Source organism: Triticum aestivum, chromosome 1A, assembly GCF_018294505.1.
Source record: "Triticum aestivum cultivar Chinese Spring chromosome 1A, IWGSC CS RefSeq v2.1, whole genome shotgun sequence".
In the NCBI taxonomy this organism is placed as follows: domain Eukaryota; kingdom Viridiplantae; phylum Streptophyta; class Magnoliopsida; order Poales; family Poaceae; genus Triticum; species Triticum aestivum.
This window is the reverse complement of record NC_057794.1, coordinates 51,818,836-51,841,432: the sequence shown is the minus strand read 5'-3', so window position 1 is coordinate 51,841,432 and position 22,597 is coordinate 51,818,836. Positions and strand designations below refer to the sequence as shown.

General features: G+C 40.3%; 1 protein-coding gene across 2 annotated transcripts; it reads right to left on the bottom strand.

Moving 5' to 3' along the window:
• Positions 1-2,288: 2,288 nt before the first annotated feature.
• Positions 2,289-21,799, bottom strand: LOC123189286 (rRNA biogenesis protein RRP5). 2 transcript variants are annotated; one of them, XM_044601671.1, is made up of 40 exons: positions 21,408-21,799; positions 21,110-21,315; positions 19,913-20,053; positions 19,577-19,753; positions 18,413-18,509; positions 17,477-17,589; positions 17,266-17,388; positions 17,106-17,177; positions 15,508-15,600; positions 15,243-15,353; positions 14,986-15,108; positions 13,953-14,141; positions 13,751-13,825; positions 13,409-13,545; positions 12,713-12,847; positions 11,232-11,371; positions 11,001-11,066; positions 10,564-10,670; positions 10,410-10,490; positions 10,220-10,294; positions 10,034-10,135; positions 9,340-9,505; positions 9,133-9,260; positions 8,643-8,726; positions 8,453-8,553; positions 7,062-7,215; positions 6,899-6,973; positions 6,666-6,816; positions 5,928-6,513; positions 5,557-5,617; positions 5,112-5,257; positions 4,852-5,035; positions 4,679-4,777; positions 4,271-4,602; positions 4,025-4,201; positions 3,713-3,809; positions 3,477-3,632; positions 3,116-3,352; positions 2,949-3,032; positions 2,289-2,773 (listed from the first exon to the last, which is right to left on the bottom strand). In XM_044601671.1, the coding sequence occupies exons 1-40, from the start codon at positions 21,619-21,621 to the stop codon at positions 2,666-2,668; spliced, it is 5,703 nt and encodes a 1,900-aa protein (XP_044457606.1). In that variant the 5' UTR covers positions 21,622-21,799; the 3' UTR covers positions 2,289-2,665. The 2 variants fall into 2 exon arrangements, with proteins under 2 accessions (XP_044457606.1, XP_044457615.1); XM_044601680.1 differs by having other exon boundaries at positions 5,928-6,510.
• Positions 21,800-22,597: the final 798 nt, after the last annotated feature.

The window sequence follows — 22,597 nt, the reverse complement described above, 5'->3', positions numbered from 1 at the left end:
TCGTGTAGTCGTTTCATTCGTTCGCATGCACCAAAAAAACATGGAAAATCTTTCAATCAACCTGCCGATCTTTCTCGCTGCATCCGTCGCTCGCGCGGCCGTCAGATCGCGGCCCATTGGTCCACTGGATCGTGAGGGCGCGTGACTCGCATGAAGACTTGGTGCACGTGCTTGGTCCCTACTACCTGGCCAACCCTATTCATTGCAAATAAATTCCGCAACATCTGTAATGTTGCGAAACTTGCTCCGCAACATCACCTACGTTGCATGAATGTGAAGGCAAAAAAAATTCTGCAACATTGCCTTTGTTGCATAAAAGTGGAGACATTTTTTTCTGCAACATCACCACAATTGCAAAAATTTCTGCAACAAAACCATTGTTGCAAAAGTTACATCACGTCTCCGCACAAAGTCTTTGTTTCAGCAACAACCAACTTGTTGCAATTCGTGAAGTCACACGATAACTCTTCAGTGTGGTTTGCAACAAAGTCGTTGTTGTAGAGAGATGACCGTAACAACTAGCTTGTTGCAATTTGTGACGCTCACGTGGGAAGATCTAACGGCGTGGGAGGTGGTCGAACCTTCCCGAACTTCAACCGACAGACGCGTAGCACGACCCTTGTCTCTGCAACACCGCACTTGTTGCAAAAGGGAGGTGGGGAACGTGGGTGGTACATTGGACGGCCAGCAGCGCGTCCATCCAACGGCCAGCCAGGCGGCGGATGTTTTTAACTAATCCACCGGCCGACGTGTAGCGCAGCCCAAAATTCATCCCAATTGTCTTTTGCCCAATCTCTGCCTCGTCCACTAGTGCATGAAATTAATTAGTCAAGCAATTAATTACACATATTAATTAGACATGCATTATAAATTAGGGGCTACTACGCATCAGCTGACCGATAACTAGAAAATATTCGCCGTTGGGCGTTGGATTGATGCGGGGGGCCGTCCGATCTACTCATCCATGTGTGTCACCTCTCTTGCAATAAGAGTGGTGTTGCAGAAACATTTCTAACATACGCCGTGTTGTAAAAACCTTTCCAACAGAGGTGATGTTGCAAAAAAAATGCAACAAAGGTCTTGTTACAGAATTATTTTGCAACAAGATTTTTTTTTTGCAACAGAGGACTTGTTACAGAATTTTTCGCAACATAGTTCTTGTTGCAGAAATTTTTTTGCAACAAAGATGATGTTGCAGTATTCTTTTTCCCAGATAGAGGCGGCGAACTGGTAATCGGCGGCAACACACATGCCGGCGACACGGGACGAACGGTGAGGTGCAAAGAAGGGCTGGGGACAAGCAGATCCAGGCGGTGGCAGCCAAGCACAGCTCGACCGCGGCGGTAGAGTCCGGCGACAGGCGAGCCCGATCGCTTCCATGGAGCTTCGGTCCGGCATCGGTGACGTCGCAGGGGCAGTGCCGTTAGATGCAGCGGGGCAACAAGTGTAGCGAGAGGAAGATAGGGAGCGGCAGCAGGGTGCCTCGGCTGCGCGGGCAACAACCCTCAAGGATCCAGATCCTACAACACATAAGTTGTTGTGGTGGGCAAAGAACCTTGCTATACGTACGATGAATTTTCGTCCAACACTCAGTACGATTAGAGACAAATCACAGATTATCAGTTTGTGGACCATAGCATCTGCTCTCTGATCGTAGCAGTGTCCGATTAAAAAGAATCGTACGTATAGCAGTTTTGGTGGGCAAACTGCAATAAGAGCTCAATTACAAAAGTTCAAGAGATAATTCAAGGTGAGCCACGCATCGCACGTACGAGACGACGGATCCGCCGGCTGAAGGCCAGCGTTTTCCTTATAAATCACAAAAGGTATCATCGAACATTAGACAAGAGATGTTAATTATGAACAGTACTATATTGGACTGAAGGATCACTAAAATATGTATTATCCATTGTGATACTATATAACTGTGATTTGCTAGTGTTTTGGTGATGGAAAGTAAAAAAACAGAAGTGCGTCAAGCTGTCAAGGCAAGCTTCGCCGGAAGAGTAGGCCCAGAGCCCTAGCCAAGCCAAGCCAGTCTTTACCAGTATGAAAACAATTGAATTAGCTCATGGTGAAAATCCCAAAACGATGAAAAAGTTCACAAGAGTTTCTCTATATTTTTAAGTACACAACTATTAATAGTCAAATTTGAACTAAAACCACACACTCATTTATGGAATTTGAACTTAAACCACGACACTTATTATGTATAAGAGACGGAGAGAGCAGCATTCTTTCAACGTCAGAACGTAGTAACATTTGACACTATGGTGCACTTCCAAGGCTAGCGAAGAAACTTCTCAGTCCCCACTCACAATTTCTAACGATGAGTTCACAAATTCAAAACACATCCCAACAGCTCGAATAGTTAGTGAGGTGTTTGAAACAAAATTGAATAGTCATCTATCTTTCCTATTAATAGCAATACATACATCACAAGTGTAACAACACCAAAATTGGCGGACTGCAGTCTGCATAAAAGCTGCAGCCCTGACTGGCACATTCTCTGCACAACCTCAGCGTAAAAATAAGAATGTAGACGTCTCATTAGAAGCAAACCCAGGCTGCAGGTCACAATAAACGATTGCATGAATCCCCGGCAAGCAGACGCCTCCCGCGCATTGCAGGAGCAGGAGCAGTGCCTCCGCATGTCTTTTGCAAATCAGGCTCTAGAAATCTCAACGTACTCCATTGCCTTCTGCTTCACATGCTCGATTCTTTCTTCATCGCCCTGAGCCTTCTCGTATCGCAGGTATTTCTTGAACAAGAACTGTAAATGACGACCATGGCATCAAAAAACTTATATCAATGCAGGGAACGGTAATAAAGCAAGCGATGGCATCAAATTCTGAATGGCAAGAGATATTATGCAGGGCAGGGACAGATAGCAGTGAAGAGAGATAATGTTCGTGTTTTGAGTAGAATATACAAAGAATGAGCCAAACCTTCATCTTTTTTGGAGGTAGACTAAGGCATGTCACCCTATCAAACAATGCCCGTATTATTTCGGTGTCACCAAGTCGAATTTCCTAAAAGAAATCATGCTTGTCAATGAGACTGGTAAAGTTGACAGAATAACAGACAGGTTGACGGTTTGCTAATGCAATATTACCTGGTCTAGGTAAACGCTCCAAATATCTGTTCTTTTCGGATACTCCCTTAGGATCAGCTCAAATCTGGATCTCCCTTCCTCAGCCACCCCACACTTGAACTCCAGGATAGCAGTCTGCGTTAGAAACTTTATACGCTTGCTTTGTGGTAGACTAAGAAGCGCACGGTTTACGACAGATTTGATGTATTCAACATCCTTGCCTTGAGTGAGAGAAAACTGAATGCGGCGCAACCAGATCTACAATTGCATCATGCAAGTCATAAAGTTGCTCCATATACAAAAAAAAAAAAAAACTAACCTTGCACGAAGTTTGAAAGTCATAAATATGCTCCAAATACAAAAACCAAAGTGATAAACTAACCTTGCATGAAGTTTTGAATCTTTTGGTCATTCTATCAAAAAGTTCATCTGCCAGTTCATTCTGTTTAGTCCTCTCGTACATTCCAAGAAGAGCCAAGTGCACCTTTTTGGGATCACAATACTGCAAGGCTCTTTGGAATATCTTCTTGACAGCATCCTTGCATATACCAACAGCAGATCAGTATCATCAACTGGAGGAGCAGAAAGAAACATAACGTAGCGTCATTTTTAACTTACCTCCCGTGGACTCCCGTATTCATTTTCAAGGTTGAAGTATGCTACCCATACATTGAGTTTCTCCTCCTCCTCTCTAATGTTTATTGTTCTCAAAGCCCTAACAAACATGAGGGACACTTGCATTAAGATGACAATCTATGCAACAGGTTCGAAGTAAACAAATATTCAGCAAAGAAAACATAGATATCTTTGCATAATAGACTAATAAGAATGGGAATTTTCATGGATTTTTTTTCAGAACAGTAAATTCCTATTGTCAAAAATTAGTCAGAACAGAATTTCGAAACAATTATCCTTATACTGCAATCGTACCTTTCAGCTACTGAACGTGCTTTCTCGACATCCGCAAAGTCTAACAAAAATGCCATATACTTTATCCAGACGAAGCTACTATTTGGAGAGCTCCTCACCAACTTTTCGAATTCATCTGGAGTCTGTGGTATATCTTTCTGTAAAGCCCTTTCCTCCAAGGCACTGATTTCTATTTCCCTGGGGAGGAAAATGGTGTAAGAGTCTGGATGCCACTGTTAAAGGTACAAGAATGAAATGTGTGGAAACCTTTGTTTTCTCGCCTTCTCCTTTAACCGTCTATCGCTCTTTTTTACATTTGATTCATTTCCATTAGCAATTTCATGAGCTTTCTGATCACCCTCTTGGTCAGAAACTTCGTATTCGTCCAAGGCGACCTGAAGTGGGGGAACAGAAGCCCTGGGTTCACGCCCAGGAAGAACTAAAGTGCTGTTAAAACCTCCAGACATCTGAGGGGCACGGCTGATGTCCATGGGAACCCTTCCACCATCATTCTCGTTGCCATTTTCATCATCAGTCAGATCAGAGTCAAAGTAAGATTCCTTAAGGCCAAGGGATACTCGGTGTCGATCCTCGTCAATCTGTATGAAGAAAATGAAAATGAAATTTAGCACACATGCAGTACAAAAGACCAGTCTAACCATAGATAAAACTTGCCTTCAAAATTTTAGGTTTAACTATATCACCAGCTTTGTAGCAAGCGTTGATATCAAGAACTGGTTCATCAGAAAGTTCTGATACATGACACAAGCCCACCTACAAAACAATGATCTACATTAACATACCGATTACTGATAAACACTTGCAGAATCAAAAGGACAATAGCATACCAGTTCACTGCTCTTGATTGTCACAAATAATCCATAGGATTCAACCCGTTTAACTTGACCATCAACGATGTCCCCAACATGCAGGTCACTGTAGCTAATATCATCCAACTTCTGCGATTTGCTACCAGTGCTCTTCCTAAGTGATACCTCAACTTTCCCTGATAGTGGTTCCGCAGACAATACCCTGCGGGATTTTTCCATTAGATCGGGGAGAGAATTTTTTTTAGTTATATGTGCATTTGTCAATGGCGAGATCTAACCTTCCCTGTACAAGCATTCCAACTGAGAAATCCTTCTGGGGATTTTCGACATACTCATCTGACAGATTTGACAAAATAATCCTAGCCTCAACCATTCGAGAAAGCATGATGAAACACCCTTTGGGATTCACATTCTTCACATAACCCTAAATGTTTAGAAGAAAATCACATAAATTCACCATAGTCGCAATTTAAATGTCCAGAAAAGGGGAAAGTAAAAAAACTGATTTCCTTTTTTACACGCCATCAGCAACAATTTCTGCTCATTTAGATGCCCAGTGGCTCACAGCCCAACAAATTGAGGCTAAGAGCATGCAATGTAATCTTTTAAATACTTCAAAGTCTAAAACCAAAAGAAATTAAGGCATTTGTGCTCGGTTGTAACAGCTTCAAGAGAACTTCCTCCAAGTTTGATATTACGAAATTGTATGAAGATAGAAAATACCTTAACCTCTGTACCGGGGCACAGATCGTTGATCTTCTCAAACCGGGGAGCGCAAGTTGTCCTACAAAACAAAGATGTCACAGAATGACAGACATAATATTTTTCTGGACAACTAAAAATATTGTGTACAAAGTTCACCTCTAACAGGCCTATTTATGTGGTTGACTGTCTCGGTATTTTGTTTGAGAAGACGATCACAGCACAACCCCACATCCAAAAAAGCAGTTGCCACTAGCTGGTGTTAACTTATATCTAAGGTCTATTTAAATTATAGAGTACCCATATGACTTTTGACAAAAAGAAGCATATTCAACGCTACTAAATATTGTTGTATTTATTATGAACAATACTTTGCAAGCGACAAGACTTACAAATTATCAAGTTTTCTTGAGCGAAGTGATAGGTCAACCCGGACAGATCCTTCAGCTTGGCGGCTTACAGCCAGGACCTTGCACTTTACAAATTGACCTTCATGGATCCCAGATAGGGGTTCAGGTACCCACGAATCAACAATTTCAGTATAATGAACTCTTCCATGAAGATGAGGTCCAATCTGGATGACAAGCCCACCAACACCAGGTAGAATCCTTTGGATGCGTCCACCAATGATATCTCCTTCCTTCGTGTGTTCAGCAATAGAAGATACTGTTTTTTGTGTGTCATCTATATTCTCGAGCATGCATTGGTTATCAAACGCTTTCAGCCTCAACAACCTTTTCTCTCTGTTCACCCCAATAATGCGTCCTTTCACTGCTTGACCGACACTATAACGCTGTTGGAACTCTTTTAATTCGCTCGGCTCAACTGAACTATCGAGAATAAATAAATGAGCCATAACCTTTCTGGATACAGTTAACCAGACCCACTCTGTATCCACCTTGACGACATAAGCACGTATGATGTCATTAATTGAGTGATTCAATTCAGCTTCAGATGTAGTTGATTCTTCCAAGTCTGCTGTTAAATTGAACCAGAAAAAGAAAGGCCAGCATCAGGAAACCAAGTCATCGCAAGTCACAAGAAGCACCAAGAGTATATAGTGATGGTTAGGCTAAAAGGCGTTACACATATATGAAATGGACAAACAGAGAGATTTTGGTACAGCCTACCTTTAAGCAAGGATGGCTTAATAGATAGTTCCCATTTCAAATTTCTGCCAGTTTTTGCTGAATGTTCAGCTTGTGCAACAATTCTTGCATGGACCTTTTGCCCGATTTTGAGTTTACTAAAGGGATGCTCGCTGCAATCTTCTTCAAGGACCTGAGAGAAACATATGCCTATTACTGATCCATAATTACTTACAAAAATCACTATAAATAAACTAATAAAATCTAGTATATACCTCAGTAATATGAATCCTTCCATGAAGATTGACACCAAATTTCAAAATAACCTCAAGCGGCTTGATATCAATAATCTGCAACCAAACATGATTAATATTTATACGCAAACTATAAATAGAGAGTAAACGACTGATCATACGATTGCTATGAAAATAGTTGCACCTCTGCTTCAACAAGTGACCCAACTTTGTAGTCTGATTTCTTCTTAGCCCTTTTAGAACTAGAGATATTAGAATCCTGGGCTGATCCTTTCGGGAGAAGGATAAGTCTTCCAGAAGGGTCAGAACTTGGGATACTTCCAACGACAACGGTAATGCTTCAATAAAAACAAACACAAAATAAGAGAAGAGTACTTCGAACTGTAACTGCATTTGTACTAAGAAAAGAAGGTAAGGTTGTTAAATTTTAACACCAAAGTAATATAGGCTCGATAGTCTGCCGACCTTGAAAATCGCAAATGGTACATCTGGTAGTCATTTGCATGTGTTCGGTGCAATATAAAATGTTGCTTTATACTAACCCTTTCAAGATAATACACTAAACTTGTATTGTTCAGCAGCAAACATGGCAGATGCTCCTATATTATGAGATGTTACGGCTCAACACATTTTCTACCATGAATGAAGTGAACTTGCAACAACAGAAAATGTAACGCTTCACCGCACGAGACATTATCAAACCATATCAGAGAGCCCAGACTGCAAAGCATATATAGAACTAGACTAATAATCATTCGACTGAGTTTCCATTTTAAAAAAGGGACAATGTGAGATCAACAAGGATGGTAACAATGCAGATACAATATTCAAAAACATTATAAATTCAAGGAAAAGGTGGGCATATGAAGTGCATCAACATTTCTACCAGGCAAGTGTGTACGTGCAAAAGAAGCTTGGAGTCAACAAGCTGCTTGAGCTCGGCTTGAGCAATACAATACTTGAGCTAGAAGACTTCATTGAGAGATTGAGGTCAATTATGGTTGAATATATATACATATTTAGTATGTAGTGCAGAAAAATCAAGTCTAATTCAAGTGAGGTTCGAACTTGTCTTGAGCGCAATAATCAATGTTGGGTTGCATACTTGCATTGTCAACCCACTGACAAGTTCAGTCAAGCTAAGCTAGAGCTTATTCAATCTATAATAATGTCAGGTTCAAGACGGCCTAAGCTAGATTGACTCACGTTTGACTCATTTAAGCTCCTAGATGCCTTGCATGTCCTGGCGACAGGACAGTTTACTGGCATAGTATGTTCAGAGTAATATGTATCTATGAACCAAAAACCAGAGACAAATTATAACATGTACAATCGTAATCAAAAGGGCAAAATAAAGTATTGCCAGTTGTATCTCAAAAAGTCTGATCTGCAGTTATTAGAATTCTAAAAATGAACCCTTCAACTTTTGCTCCCCGACCATTCAAACAAGTACTCCCTCCGTCCCATAATATAAGAACGTTTTTTACACTACACTAGTGTTAAAAACGTTCTTATATTATGGGACAGAGGAAGTAACTAATAAAAGCAATACACTGAAGTAGTTCACGTGATTACCACTGCCCGTTATCATAGTGATGTTGAGGAAGCAATTGTGAGTTGTAATCCATCAACGGTGCAAAGCCTATTGCATGATTATACTCAGGGACAGAAAGAACCTGGATAGAACAAAATGATGAGAAAAGAACAGCAGTCAACCTTTAAGGAAATAATAAGAATAAACTAGTCAGATGAGTAATTTGCACACCACATAGCTGTCTTTGACTATCTCCACAACTGCATTGACTTCCTCCCGAAGCTCCAAGTCCAAAACCGCGGCTCTGTGACGTTTCTGAAGTGCAACAAACAAACCGGTCCAATATAACTAAAGTTAGTGTTAAAGCAATTGAAATTGGTACCATTAGAAGACTTGTAAATAGGGGGAGTAGCCATGCATATGTTTTATTGGGTGAACTAAAAACAAACAACATGCAAACAGAGATTTTCAGACACAAATGTTGACAGTATTTTTTCGAGTTATGAAGCTACACTGCTATAGAATGTTTAGCCGTGTGAGCAGTTTCAAGCAATGCTGTAGATAGGAAGGGCACAATCGCAAGAAGTACTTCAGTGGAGGTAAACTACTAAGCTACCCACAAACAACTACTAGTACCAAGTGACCAAAAGATAATGGAAGAGACCATCCTTAACCGGATAGACACATATATTGCTGAGAGAAGGGCATCTACTATTATTACCTTCTTTTTCCCATCCTTGCTGACACTGCCAACTAGTTCAGGTTTAAGCGATAAATTTACAACTCCATCAGATAAATCCACAACAAGACCCTTCACAGAAGAACCCACTTTTACAGTACTGCCACCAACTGCAGAAAAGGAAAAGTTTTGAATGACCGTAATCAGTAATAGTTAATATGCCATATAAGGAGAAAATGAGTTACTTACGCTGATGATGTTCAATTAGACCAACAACATCCGGATGGTCTTTGAAGTTAAGGATAACACCATATTCTTCTACTGCTCCCACCTCACCCTTAACCAAGCTACCAATGCCAAAATATTTCACCCAATCATGAGAAGTACTAGGACCTGAATACTTCAATGCCGCAATCTGGACAAACAACAAGGTAACACCAATTGTCAGTGCACATGTTAAAGCACATTGTAGAACTAGGGTTCACTTAATTGTCAGTGTACTTAAACCATTTGTCTGCTTTTGGATAAGTCCTACCCCACCACCACCACCACCACACACACAGCCCATTAACTTAGCGAAACAGGCCTCCACAAGCAAATAATAGTTGCATGTGCAAGTTCGACCCAAACCTCACCAGTCTCTTCTTTCATCGAAAGCTTTTATTATTGACCCCAGCCCAAATTACCACATTGCTAGCAGCTACTCCCTCCATTCACAAATATAAGATGTTCTAACCTTTTTCTGAATCGGATATATATAGACACAAATATAAGATGTTCACTCATTTCAGTCTGAATGTAGTCTATATTGAAATATCCGAAACATATTATATTTGTGAACGGATGGTTCTAGACAAGACTTTCCTTCAGCCGTTTAATCTTTTTTTCATCAAGGTTAAGCCATTTAACTTTGAGTAAGACACAAATAGATTTATATTATGACCTTCTGATCGAGAAGAAAATATCCTTGAATAAATGAACAATCAGGTGAAGAGCACATGGACTGTTGGAGTGAAAGCTTTACTCGAGCAGATTCTGCATTCACCTATAACAAATAATGAACCATTCAGTAAAGCAAACAACATAGTATCCAAACAGGAAAGTATCAACAACACTATGTTATACATACATTGAGGACATGACTACGAACTGATTGGCCAACACAGAACACATCAGAAAGCTTTTCTATCGGCCTGTCAACCGCCTTCAGGAAACACAAGGTTAGGCTTTTTCAGAAACAGAGAGAACGACGAAGCCAAAACATGCAAGATAAGAGGCTGTTCCAGATAAAGAGAGCAGCGGAGGTAATACATGCTTACTTTATCCTTGGGAGAGAAACCAGTTAGATGTCCAAGAAAGCGAACAAAACAACCAGCTTCGATGATGTTGCAAATGTAACCCTAAGGTAAAAAGAAATGTCGATTGACTTGCTCATTAATTATAATGTAACTGAAACAAAATGAAGAACTATACATGAACTACAGCTCCTCCTTGCATCTGTGATATCTCTGATGGAATGTCATTTGCGGTGTTGATAAGTGAGTGCTTAGCGGAAAGAACTAAATTTTGGCCTTCAGTATCTGAAACAGCATAATACGAAAGGCAATACTTAGTCAAGTGAAGTAATATCCACATGTAAAACAACCAAAAGTGCGTCAGGAAGGATATGTAAATAAAAAATTTATGTGAGAAAATTTCTATATACAGACTGAGTTATGCTACAGCTCAAAGTTCTTTGTCGTATAAAAGTACAAATATTACTAGCATTGTTTATGTGCTCGCCATAGGTCACCTTACCGCCCTATAAACAATGATTACTAGTCCCAGAAACTGAACAGCGGGTGGAAAATTGTCAATTAGTTCATACAAATTGTTGAATAACAAAAGATCCAGAACTTCAATGACTTTACCAAGAACTAAAAGCTGGTTGAACTCATGGCCAGGCTTCAACAAATTCTTCAACTGAGCAGCTTGGCCTAATTAAGAAGAAAAGGTGTAAATGGGTGAACAGAACAAAGATGTACAGATGAGCTGGGGAGAAGGATTGTGGATGTGCAAGCTGTCTTCGTGTCTGTGTCTGTGCGTGTGGTGAGTCCAGACCGAATGAACCAAATATTTGAAAATCACAGGCAAGGATATACCATGATGATCTGCCAACTGTTCATTAAGTATAGATCCCTTGGAGAAGCCATTGACACTGACCACAACAGTTGCAGGAGTAAGTCGCTCCACAACACCAGAGACAATAGTACCCACCTTTGCAGTATCAGCCTGAATGACCCTGCATGAGAAAGTAAAATTTTAGTTGTCAAGCTACACAACACAAAAGGAAAATTGTGTGCCAAAAACACAGGCACAGGTCTACGAACCAAGCAGGGATCTGCTCAGGACCTTTCCTGGTTAAAATTCGGTTCCTAGGTGTCAGCAGAAGCCAACAAGAAACTGAAAGTATTGGCAATGACCATAGAAGGAAAAGGAGAGATCTAGTACCGTTGCAGAGCGTTTAAGAATGCACCTGCCCTTTACCACACAAAAAAAACACATGTATGCAAAAGCTTCAGCAATAACCTGGCGTGCTAAATATAATATTATGGGTTTAAAAACACCAATGTATGTAGAGGTATCTGATAGTACAGTTCGTACAGCTGCTAGCAGTGTAAAAGCAACTGGCCATTTCCCTCTGTGCCAGATGTCTTTCTTTTGTGCAATGAGTGAAAGTGTGGTCAATGGTGCGAGTTGGAAGATGGGATATTGTGACACGGGCTGAACACCTACGACTTTTTTTAGTGAATCAAACTTGCTCTCATAAAAAGTGTGGACTCAGGGTTTGGTGTGGCTGGCTCACCCACGCATACTCAGTTCACTCCAGTTGATGCATGGTGGGATGGCATGTGGCTGCTGCACAAAAATGTGGCACTGTAAACAGAGAGGACAAGTCATCTACACCTGTGGAACGTGTCAAAGGAGTGGAATCAACAGGTCTTTATCAGCAATAGACAAAGCTAAGGTGGCCTGTCTTGCTTTCGAGGATATAAGTTCGCATGTGGACTAACATTGTGTTGGATGTGCTAAAAATAAGCCTGAGCAACTGTTCTTACAGATTCTAACCTCATCTTAATGAGAAGTGTTACTGCCAGTTTCTCAGAAACTAAAGAAACATACTACAAATCTAATAGAAGTTGTTTGTTACTCCCTCCATCCAGAAACGTTGGTATTATGGTACTCCCTCCATTTAAAGTGTTGTTAAGACAAGGTTTTGACCAACAATTACTCTACTAACACAGTTTATGTGATACATCATCACATTCACGAGTACTTTTGAGCATGAATCTAATGACATCAATTATACGTAACATTAATTGCATTGTTACTTTGTTAGCCAAATCCTTATCAGAACAAAATAAAGACCTAACATCGATCTCTTCAAAAAAGGACTATTTAAAAAAAACTTTCAAAAAGAATAGAAAGATGACAGGAAATATAATCACATAATGACCTTTAAAATATTTAAGAATGTACAAGGATAAAAACGACGGCCCAGTTACACGTAACCATGTAAAACAAAAACTGATACGTGCAAGGGAGCAGAAAAAACAATAAAAGAACAAGAGGGAACACTCACCTATTAGAAGACATTGTAAAACTAACATATAGTTTCCTTGAAGTGGGGACCACGCTTACAATTCTACATTTGACAACTTGTCCAACATGATAAACACTTTCAGCTTCAATACCTGGCTCTAGTCCAAGCTCAGATCTAGTACAAATAAGGAAATATGTCAGAGGCATATATTCAGTAAAAAAAATGTCGCTATCAAGAACAGCATAAGATAAATCACACTCATGGCTATATGCATCAATCGATGCAGTGGCCGGCGGTACTCCTTTCAGAGAGAAAATCACAGTCAATCCGATTTTCAATTCATTAAACTCAACAGATAGAGACTTCAAAGACAAAAGGAGCATGTTTAACCATTAATACTCCCTCCGGTCCTTTTTAGTTCGCATACAAGATTTGACTGAAGTCAAGCCTAGTAAGGTTTGACCAACTTTATAGAAAAAAGTACCAACATTCACAATCTGAAATCAATATCAATAGATGTGTCATGACTTAAAGTTTCATATTGTATAACTTTAGCATGGCAGATGTTGATATTTTTTCATATAAATACGGTCAAACTTTGTGAAGTTTGACTTCAGAGAATTCTAATATGCAGAGTAAAAAGGACCGGAGGGAGTATCATCACATGAGTGTGGAAAAAAAATATGCAGGTTAAGAACATATAGCTGATGAATTTCATAAGAACGAGAGGTCAACCTGCTAACAAACCCCTGAACTCCATTGTAAAATCTCACGAAGCACCCATGCTTTTCTATTTTAGTAATCCATCCATGAGTCACTAGACCAATCTTGGCATCAGCATACGAGGCCAACACTTCAAGTTTTGATTTGACCTGAAGGAAATCCAGAATTTAATTATTCAGCTCCCACAGAGGCAAGAAAGCAATCTGAAGAACAATATTCCATCATGCTCTATATAATATACTCCCTCAGTCCCAAAATAAGTGTCGCTGGTTTAGTACAAAGTTATTTTGGGACGGAGGGAGTACAATTTGCAGTATACTAAACATTTCAAGGGTGAGAGTGCAGTTAAGGTACCAGAGACTTCTTGTATGTCACTGTTATTCTCTTGGATTTGCAACCCAAGACACGAAAAAGTAGTTCAGCTCCAGCCTACACAAAATTAACAGAAAAAAATGAAGTGTCAATGGTGGACATGTTATGCATCTTAATCATATATACCAGTCTTATGGTATATGCAATGGAATTTAAGAGAGGAAGAAAAAGAACAGAATGGCACCTTAAATTTCTTTGGTGGCTTTACAATATTATCTAACTCAGACATGTGAGGAAGTGGGCAAAGTGCTTTCACACCACTTGAAAACTGCACAATTGCGCCAAAAGGCTCAACGGTAACAACCTTAGCTCTCACTACCATTCCTGGTTTGACATCAGCATGAGTGAAAACAGAACCTTCAAAAGCACTGTCCTGGAAAAGGATACGATATGGAGATCCTCAGAAACAACCACTTTTGCTAGTTTAAGAAAAGGAGGTAAATCTGATTTAAAGGACTGCCTGGCATGCTTTGATATTAATTAAGCACATGCAACAGCTGGAAGCAAAATGATTTTTCAGATCCATGTCAAAAATAAAGATGAACCAACTTAACACATTTCAAAACAATGGAGCTAGAATAGAAGAAGCCACATGCTTAATGGAAGAGAATGAGCATACCTTGCCATCATATTAATTATAAATCCAGTACTATCACAAACAATTTTATCATAATTAATAATTAAGAAATAAAGAAGTGACTTGTAAACAGTGACCAGGACTATTAAGCAGCACCACGGAAACTAACATAACAATTATCATCAGATGACCCCCTCCATGATACATTCAGAACCTCAGTTTCGAATACATGCACTAACATATGGTATGGATCAGGTACCCATCTCATCTTTTATAACCATAAGAACTCCACTGTACAGCTTAAACCGACCTTTGCAGAACATAATTGCTAGATAAATACTCCCTCCGTCCCAAAATAAGTGTCTCAACTTTGTACGAACTTTAGTACAAAGTTGTATTAAAGTTGAGACACTTATTTTGGGATGGAGGGAGTACATAATTGCTAAATAAAGAAGATGGTACAAGAGTTCAAGCATCGAATGAGCATATTGGTATAAAAAAAGGTAGGATGTAACACGGACCAGGGTGTATCAACTAAGAAGGAATACTGAGCATCAAAATGGGTTAAGTACTAAGTGTATGGATATTCAAAAGTAAACAAAGGCACAGAATAAAAACTTAAGTGGCCAGATGTGATTACTTTTAGGGTGCCTAGTGCAACTCCTTCAAGATGTCGCACTCCAAGTACACGGACACGTGTCAAGCTGCCTTCCCTAAACTTCTTCTCCACATTCTTCACATCCTTGTCTGATACATCATGTATCTAAAGATCACAAATATTAAGATGGATCTTAATGAATAAAGCCTTCAGTTATGGCAAGCAAATAGCAACAAAAGATTGGCCCTTTTGAAAACAAGAATAGGCCAAGGCAATAACATATTTGAAATAACACATACACTAACAAATCCAGGTGATGGAGTTGGAGAAGGTATTTCAAGAAAAAGACCAGCCTTTTTATCCACCCTCAGCACCCGTGATTTGTCATATATTTCTCCAACTTTAACATTCTGCATAAGGAAAATCGTCAATCAAAAATGAATAAGACTAGGAAAGGAAAGCCCCTCTTCGAATATAGACTAGACTAAAGCCAACTATGCAGGCATAAATGAAAATATTCAAGAATGTACCAAAAGAATTGGTCAGGCAAAGCAGTAAACTTACAATAGGGGGTACATTAAGACGAAGTAAGTGTTGGTTCAATGTAAGCCCAACTGCTCTTGTTGACGGATCAACAAACAAGATGCGGGCATTTACCTGCAAATTGTAGCACAAAGCGTAATGAAAAAATCACTCACAAGTCCTACAGTCCAAGAAAATAACCAACAATATGTTTCAACAACAGGACCGTCATTTGAAAACTGGACAAACAGAAACACAAAAGAGAGAAGAGGGGTCATCATGCAGATCAAGACAATTTAATTTTTCGATTAAATTAGCAGCAAACTGTCATTGTGACAAGCATGGACCACGTGCCTTCTAGCAAAAAATCCACTTCAGGTAAATGTGGTAAAGAAAGCAACGCCCTATTCAATTTAGACCAAATTAGAATGGCAACAAGTGGGCTAGCCAGCCAATCTTTTGTGGCTATGATGCCACAGTTTATTGTCGGCTTTCTTTCCGGATGCTGAATAAGTCTGCAACACATGCCTTTGACCCTTTTTCCAAACTATATGCTAGATAAATTAGTAAAAGATAAAGTACTTCTCGTGATAAAATACTTAATTATGCGGAGGTTTAAGAGGACAAATAAAAATAATGCATGAAGTTCACCACTTCTCGTGATAACTTTGAAGACATCCACCAGTGCTTCACACATTTAAACATACAGTAGCAAGTCATATTCGTATGTACTGTTGCATATCATTTAAGTTCACCACCGACAACTTGTGACATGCTCACATGTCCACGTGTCCTGCAAAGTGGGGTTCTGCATCTTCTGGGGAAAATGGTACCGCCATAGTTGAGAAAATTATCATAACAGAAGTCATGTACAACATGGTCACTTGTCATTCGATGATTAGACTCATTGTGATACGTGACGGTTGACTTTTGCCGCGTTACAGGGTTATTTGTTGCTACCTCCAGACCGGTTTACAAGTCCCCCTGGACTTTTGAGCCTCACTATGACCACCAATTTAACCAACAAAATATAACTCATATGCCACAAAAAGTAAATCACTGGAAACTTCTTCCGAATGTGAATCAAATGATATACTTTTTGTGGCATGTAAATTATATTTTGTTGGTTATAAATCGGTCAAAGTTACACTCAAAATAAGTGGGGGCATGTAAACCGGTTTGGAGGGAGCATATTCTCTAACACATGAGACAGAATACAGGAACAGGACACATTCATGTATGTTCTTGTCTTACTAGAACCACGCAGACCGATGAGCAGCCTAAGAGGTAAAGGAGTGAGTAACCAAACAAAGTTTCTCGGATTATTGTTATTGTTATTATTGCTATCCCAAGCTTACAATCTGAGGAAACGGAAGTCTGAAATAAGAAAAATGTCAAGAAAAAAATAACATTTTTGGCCAGGAATCATAACCGACCACCCTACAATTTTGGGTACAGTTGAAGTACCCAAAACCCTGCGCACAGATGATAAAAAGAGAATTCACAGTAAGTGTCAATGAACGTAAAATAGGTACAAGCATTGTGCAGACTCATTATTAGGACTGATCAATGCAAATATTATAGACTCCGTGGCCAGAAGCCCATGACCATTATCAAATCTATAGGGAAGAATTACTGACCTTCTTATTCTTGCTGTAATCATCTTTCCAATTACCAGAAGGGAAGGAGCTCAACAAATTAAAAATATCAGCCTGATAAGGAAAATTGTAATTAAATAAGTAAAATCAAAACCATGGGAAAGTTAAAAAAGAAAATACTTTAGTGTTGAAAAAAAGTTACCGTTCCAGTGAAGTAAGTAAGAAATGATAGCATAACTCCATTTTCAAGGACTGAATGAACACGTGCACTCATCATCATGCCAGGAATTAGATGATCAATGGAAAGGCCTTTCAGATCTTTAATCTAGATAAAAACAGACTTATAAATTAGCGATAACTGACATGATACAGAATAAACTCAAAAGCCACTGACTAATAATTGATAAGCGTACAATGGATTTAGAGATCAAGTCTTCATCAGAACTCAAGTGAATAATAGAGCGAGTTTTATCAATCCCCTTCACGACACATTGTATGAGTTGTCCGCTCTCAATCTTCACAGTTTCTACAAAAGAATACCAGTTGATTAGATCATAGGTAATCCCAAAACAAACATCATGATCAGCATTTTACAATGCTGGGGAAGGTCAAAGAGAATCGTTTGAAGAATACAGCAGACACATACTCCCTCCGTTTCTAATTATAAGATGTTTTAGATATTGCAATATGGACTACATACGGATAAAAATGGGTGAATATACACACTAAAACGCATCTAGATGCATACGAATCTGAGAAAATAGAGAAAAGCTAAAACATCTTATATTTAGGAACGGAGGGAGTACATCAGTAACACTATTCCAAATAATGTCAAGTAGTAAGCCAGCAGACAGCCCGGCAAGCTTTGTCTTACTGTGCTGCGTGCCTTGAGTTCAGTAATTTATTAGAAAAATACACTTATAATCAAATATGCCAAATCAGGAGTCTAGGCACGAGCAAAGTTTACAAATTTACTCCTGTTTAACTATATTTTGTACACTATGCCTTGCATACAGTGTAGGTACTGCATTTATTAATAGTTTAAAACAACAAAAGGATACGTCTGTGTTAATAAAAATGTACCTATAAGTACACCAAATAACAAAAAAAGGTGCAGCCTGATAGCGTTTTTTTTCTCAGAAAACGCATTTGCTAGAAATTGGACTATTGATATTATCAGCACTAAATAATTATATTGCCATAAGCCTGTAAACAAAAACATTGTTCTAGCAGCTATCTGAAGCAGCTAATGTAGAACAATAATTGGCATGAAGTGCACACTTATCTAGGCATGTGTAATTTATTAACAATCTATAACTGTAACTGTGACCTTATTAAGCAATGTCTACCTTTGCCAGCTTTTGGCATAAATCCACTAAATGCGGATACTCCGAAATAAAGAATGTAACCATGGTCCTCGACGCTTTTCACTTGAGCAGTGAGCACCTGAGAAACATTATAAAAGAGTTGGCTCAGAATCTAACACATTGAAGTTTGTCAGAGGTATAAGAGAAGTGTAGGTGGGACAGCCGATTGAGCAGACTATGGACACCGTACATGTTACTGGGTGTGCAATAGCACCTTAATAGAACTATCAACAAATGAACAGAAGCCATTTAAGTGCGTACATAAAAGACCACCGATGAGCTGACTGTTGATCTGGGTGAGCAGAAATAATTTAATAATAATTACCAACCATACTTCCATTAAGTTTTTCTTTTTCTATAAGCAGTTGCAAGGATGCTTTGTTTGCTGCCATTACAACGGCCCAGTTAGGGAGGCAACCTCATTCTTAAAAAATCAACCCTTTGTGCAAGTTGATTGCCAGTTTGCCACCACGTGCTGAGCCTGGATTTCTCACCCTTGTGGCTGACCAGTCAAAAGCTCATGCCCTGACTAAACTTTCAAGCAACAGTAGGGGCCAATCTTGGCTATAAGCGAAACAGCCCTTCATTTATACACAAAATTCCAATCTTGGCTATCAGCGAAACACCCCTTCATTCATAGACAAAATTTATAAACAGGTCCACCACATTTACTTTACTGAAAGGATAGAAAGGGTGATGGATAGTGGGAGCGAAGGGTGACATTAAGTTGCCATTGTTTGACCAAAATGTTGACTACCTAAAGAAAATTAAACAAGAGCAGTGAGTTTTCCATGATAGCATCAGTAGTTCTCATTGGATGTTCACGTCTTCTTTCTATTTTGACTGTTGGGAGGGCTGGACGAGAACATGCTTGGATGTATGCTCTGGCATGTTTCAGTTCTGTTGGGCTATAATTGTTTTATGCGTGTGAATCTTTGCATGGGTACAAAGTTCTGAGCAATTACACATTATGCTAGAATTGAACATCTGCAGTCAGAGACTACGGTTGTGGGCTATGACATTGTGCATATCAAGAACTAAGTTGGATAAGGATAAGGAAAATGCACACATTTCACTGTCCTAGCAGGAGTTAAGCTGGTATCATGCATATCTAGAACCAACAAGAGCCAAGGCAAATATAAATACCATTCCGTCCTGGATAGCATCCAGAGAAAGACCCTTGTACATCCGGCTCAACCGCAATGATAACCAAACCCGTTTGTGTGCTTTTCCTTCTTTCTTATCATCATCAACTTGCAGAACCATGCAAGGTACAAGCTGACCAACATGAACAACTTCAGCACATACACTGCCCTCACTATCCTGCAGTCAAACAGATTAACAGAATAACAAAAATCAATATCAACATCAATTGCATTTTCTGGATAGCAACTTCGAGAACACAACTAAATTTTCATTATTAGTGGCAAAATATAGATTGCAGAAACCTTGGAAACAAAAAGATACCAAAAAAATCAATACCTTGCTATTTCCATGCAAAGCAATGTCCGAAACTTCCTCTGTGCGAACAAACCCTCTCATTCCGCCAGGTAGACTCACTATAATGTCTTTTTGGTTAACTTCGATTACAACACCCCAAAGCTTCATGCTTGGTGAAATATTCTGATAAAACAGAAAAAAGAAAGGTTGGTATGGCCGTTTCACCAAAACGGCAGCAATTAATCCAAGAGTCTCACCAATGGAAAAAACATCCCAAATCTAATCAGTAATTTCTGTTAATGTAGACAGATAAAAAAACATAGCTGACAATTAAAAGAGACATTGTGCTAATGAAAACTCTACCTGAGTTTTGCTCAATTCACTGACTCAAATTGGTCCTTGTAATTGACTATCACAAGGGAAGCCACATCTAAGCAAAGGCATTTGTTCAGGTTATTCTGATATTAAGAATTTCACAATTCACTTTTTCTAATCGTCTTACACTTGATATATTGTATTATGGGGAAGGTGAGTCCACTGATGCTACACCTCACGAGCACCCGTCAAGGCTTCCTCTCATATGAGGAAGGTGAGTCAACTGATGCTACACCTCACGAGCACCCGCCAAGGTGCCAACTTAGGCCTTGTACAATGCAAGGTGCTTAGAAAGATGCTTAGTGAAATAAACCTAGTTTTTCCTAAGCACCAGTGCTTATCTCTACAGGAGAGGTGCATAACTAAGTGTCTACCCTCTACAACGAAACCGGTGCTTGAAGAAGAAATGGTTTATTTTTCTAAGCACCTCTACTAAGCATCTTACATTGAATAAGGTCTTATGCTGTCATAAATGTACCAAGTTAACATACCAGGTAAAAATCAACTTAATGGGGTTGAGGCACCTTTAACATTTTAAAATGCACTTTGTGTCACTGGAAACTACCACTTGTGTGCCATACTTTGGGAGCGCTCTGTGGCATGCTGTGTCAAATTCCTAAAGGTTGTGTTAGGCATATACCAGATGTGGGGTCAAAGGCTCAAAGCTAATTCGCAGTCTGGAGCTGATGATGCTTGATGAACAAACTAGCAGAACAGGTTACACGACACACCATGAAATTGGCAAGGCTAGGACGCAATCATAAAAGGGCATTGCTGCATACAACCTACCAGCCACTGATTGGTGCATAACACAAGGGTTGCAAAGCAAATCCTACAGAGGGACAGTTTCAGAGAGTTCAAAACCTTCAAGGTGATGCGATTGGCGAAGCGTGGGAGCTTCCCAGTGGTAGCCCCGCCGAAGAGGGTCCCCAGGTCATCATCGCCGTCGATTCCCGACGAGGTGTTGGCTTTCCTCTTCTTCTTCCCCCTCCTCTCCTCCTTCTCGAACTCCACCTCGGCCTCCGTGCGCGCCTCGGCCATCTCGTCCCTGCTCAGGAGGCTGCGCCCTCCTGCGGAACGGAACAGGGAGACCCCACGTCAGCATATACGAAACCAAAACGCGAAGGGGCGGGGCCAGGCCGCGCGCGCGGCCGTCGCTCACCTCTGGGGAAATCGCCGTCGTCGGCGGCGTTGAACAGAGCCGCGGGGTGCGGCGCCGGCTGCTGCCCCTGCTCCTGCTCCTGCTCCTCTGCGCCGCCCGCCTTCTCCCCCTCCTCCTTGCGGTGGTTTTTGAACTCCTTGCGGTTGGGGCCCAGCCCCGGCTTGCCCGGGCGGTCCGCGCCCTTCCCCTTCTTCCTGTCGCCGTGCGGCGCCATGGCGGCGAGCGCCCGGGGTGACGCGGGGGGAGGGGTGGGCCAAGAGCTCGCGGGTTTGGAGCCGGCCGGGTGGAGGAGGCGACGGGCAGTGGGGTTGGGAGCGGCGGCGCCGACGAATGGGGGGGAGGGTTTAGGTTTTAGGTGAGGTTTTAGGGGAAGGGGGTACCGGACGGCGGACAGGAGAGGGCGGACTCTCGTGCCCGCGGCGCTGCTTTCCCTGGGCCCGAAACCTTGCGATTCTCTCGTGTTTGGGCCGTCCGAGCATTTTTGGGGTCGGTCGGGGAGGGCGGCCCGACAAGCGGCTGAAGCTGGGCTTATTGGGCCGTCCGAGCATTTTTCCAGAAAATAATTCGTTAAATAAAATTCAATTCCCCTAAAAAAAGGTTAAGTAAAATTCAATTCTAAAAAGAATAATTCACTCAAGGAAATCTAAAAGAATAATTTATTACTTCCTCCCATCAATATTACTTGTGGCTTAAACAGATGTATCAGATATATCCGTTTGGGCGATAAGTAATATGGATAGATGGGAGTGCAATAATATACATAGACATTAATTATTGAACTTTTCAATTCTGGCCAAACCAAGTGTGGAGGACATCCCTACCATTGTTACTTACACTCACCGCCTCTGTTGTTACGCATGATCAACTTTGACCAATCACTAGAACTCGCGCACTAGTTAAACTAGATGATGCCCACGCGTTACTGCGTGAATTGGTTGCAATATATTTCAATGAGATTTTTATTGTGTGAAATACAAATATTTATATTAATAACACGTGAACCAAAATTAAAAATACATAGGGCTTATTATATTCAATTGTGTACCGTTGTAAACTAATTATTGGATATAAGTAGGGTAATAGAATAAAAAACATATTTTCATCCATGGTTGCATGTGGTGGTGGTCTTTGCCCATGCATGATTGCATGTTGAGGTGGGTCTTATCCCATCCATAATTGTGATGATGTGA

What these genes read in the sequence shown, in the direction of transcription:
- LOC123189286 (XM_044601671.1), bottom strand. Translation starts at nt 21,621, where the DNA reads ATGGCGCCGCACGGCGACAGGAAGAAGGGGAAGGGCGCGGACCGCCCG. An exon ending in TGACATACAAGAAGTCTCTG is followed by an intron (nt 13,546 to 13,750) that starts GTACCTTAACTG and finishes GATTTCCTTCAG; the next exon opens with GTCAAATCAAAACTTGAAGT. An exon ending in GATTCAAAACTTCATGCAAG is followed by an intron (nt 3,353 to 3,476) that starts GTTAGTTTATCA and finishes ATGCAATTGTAG; the next exon opens with ATCTGGTTGCGCCGCATTCA.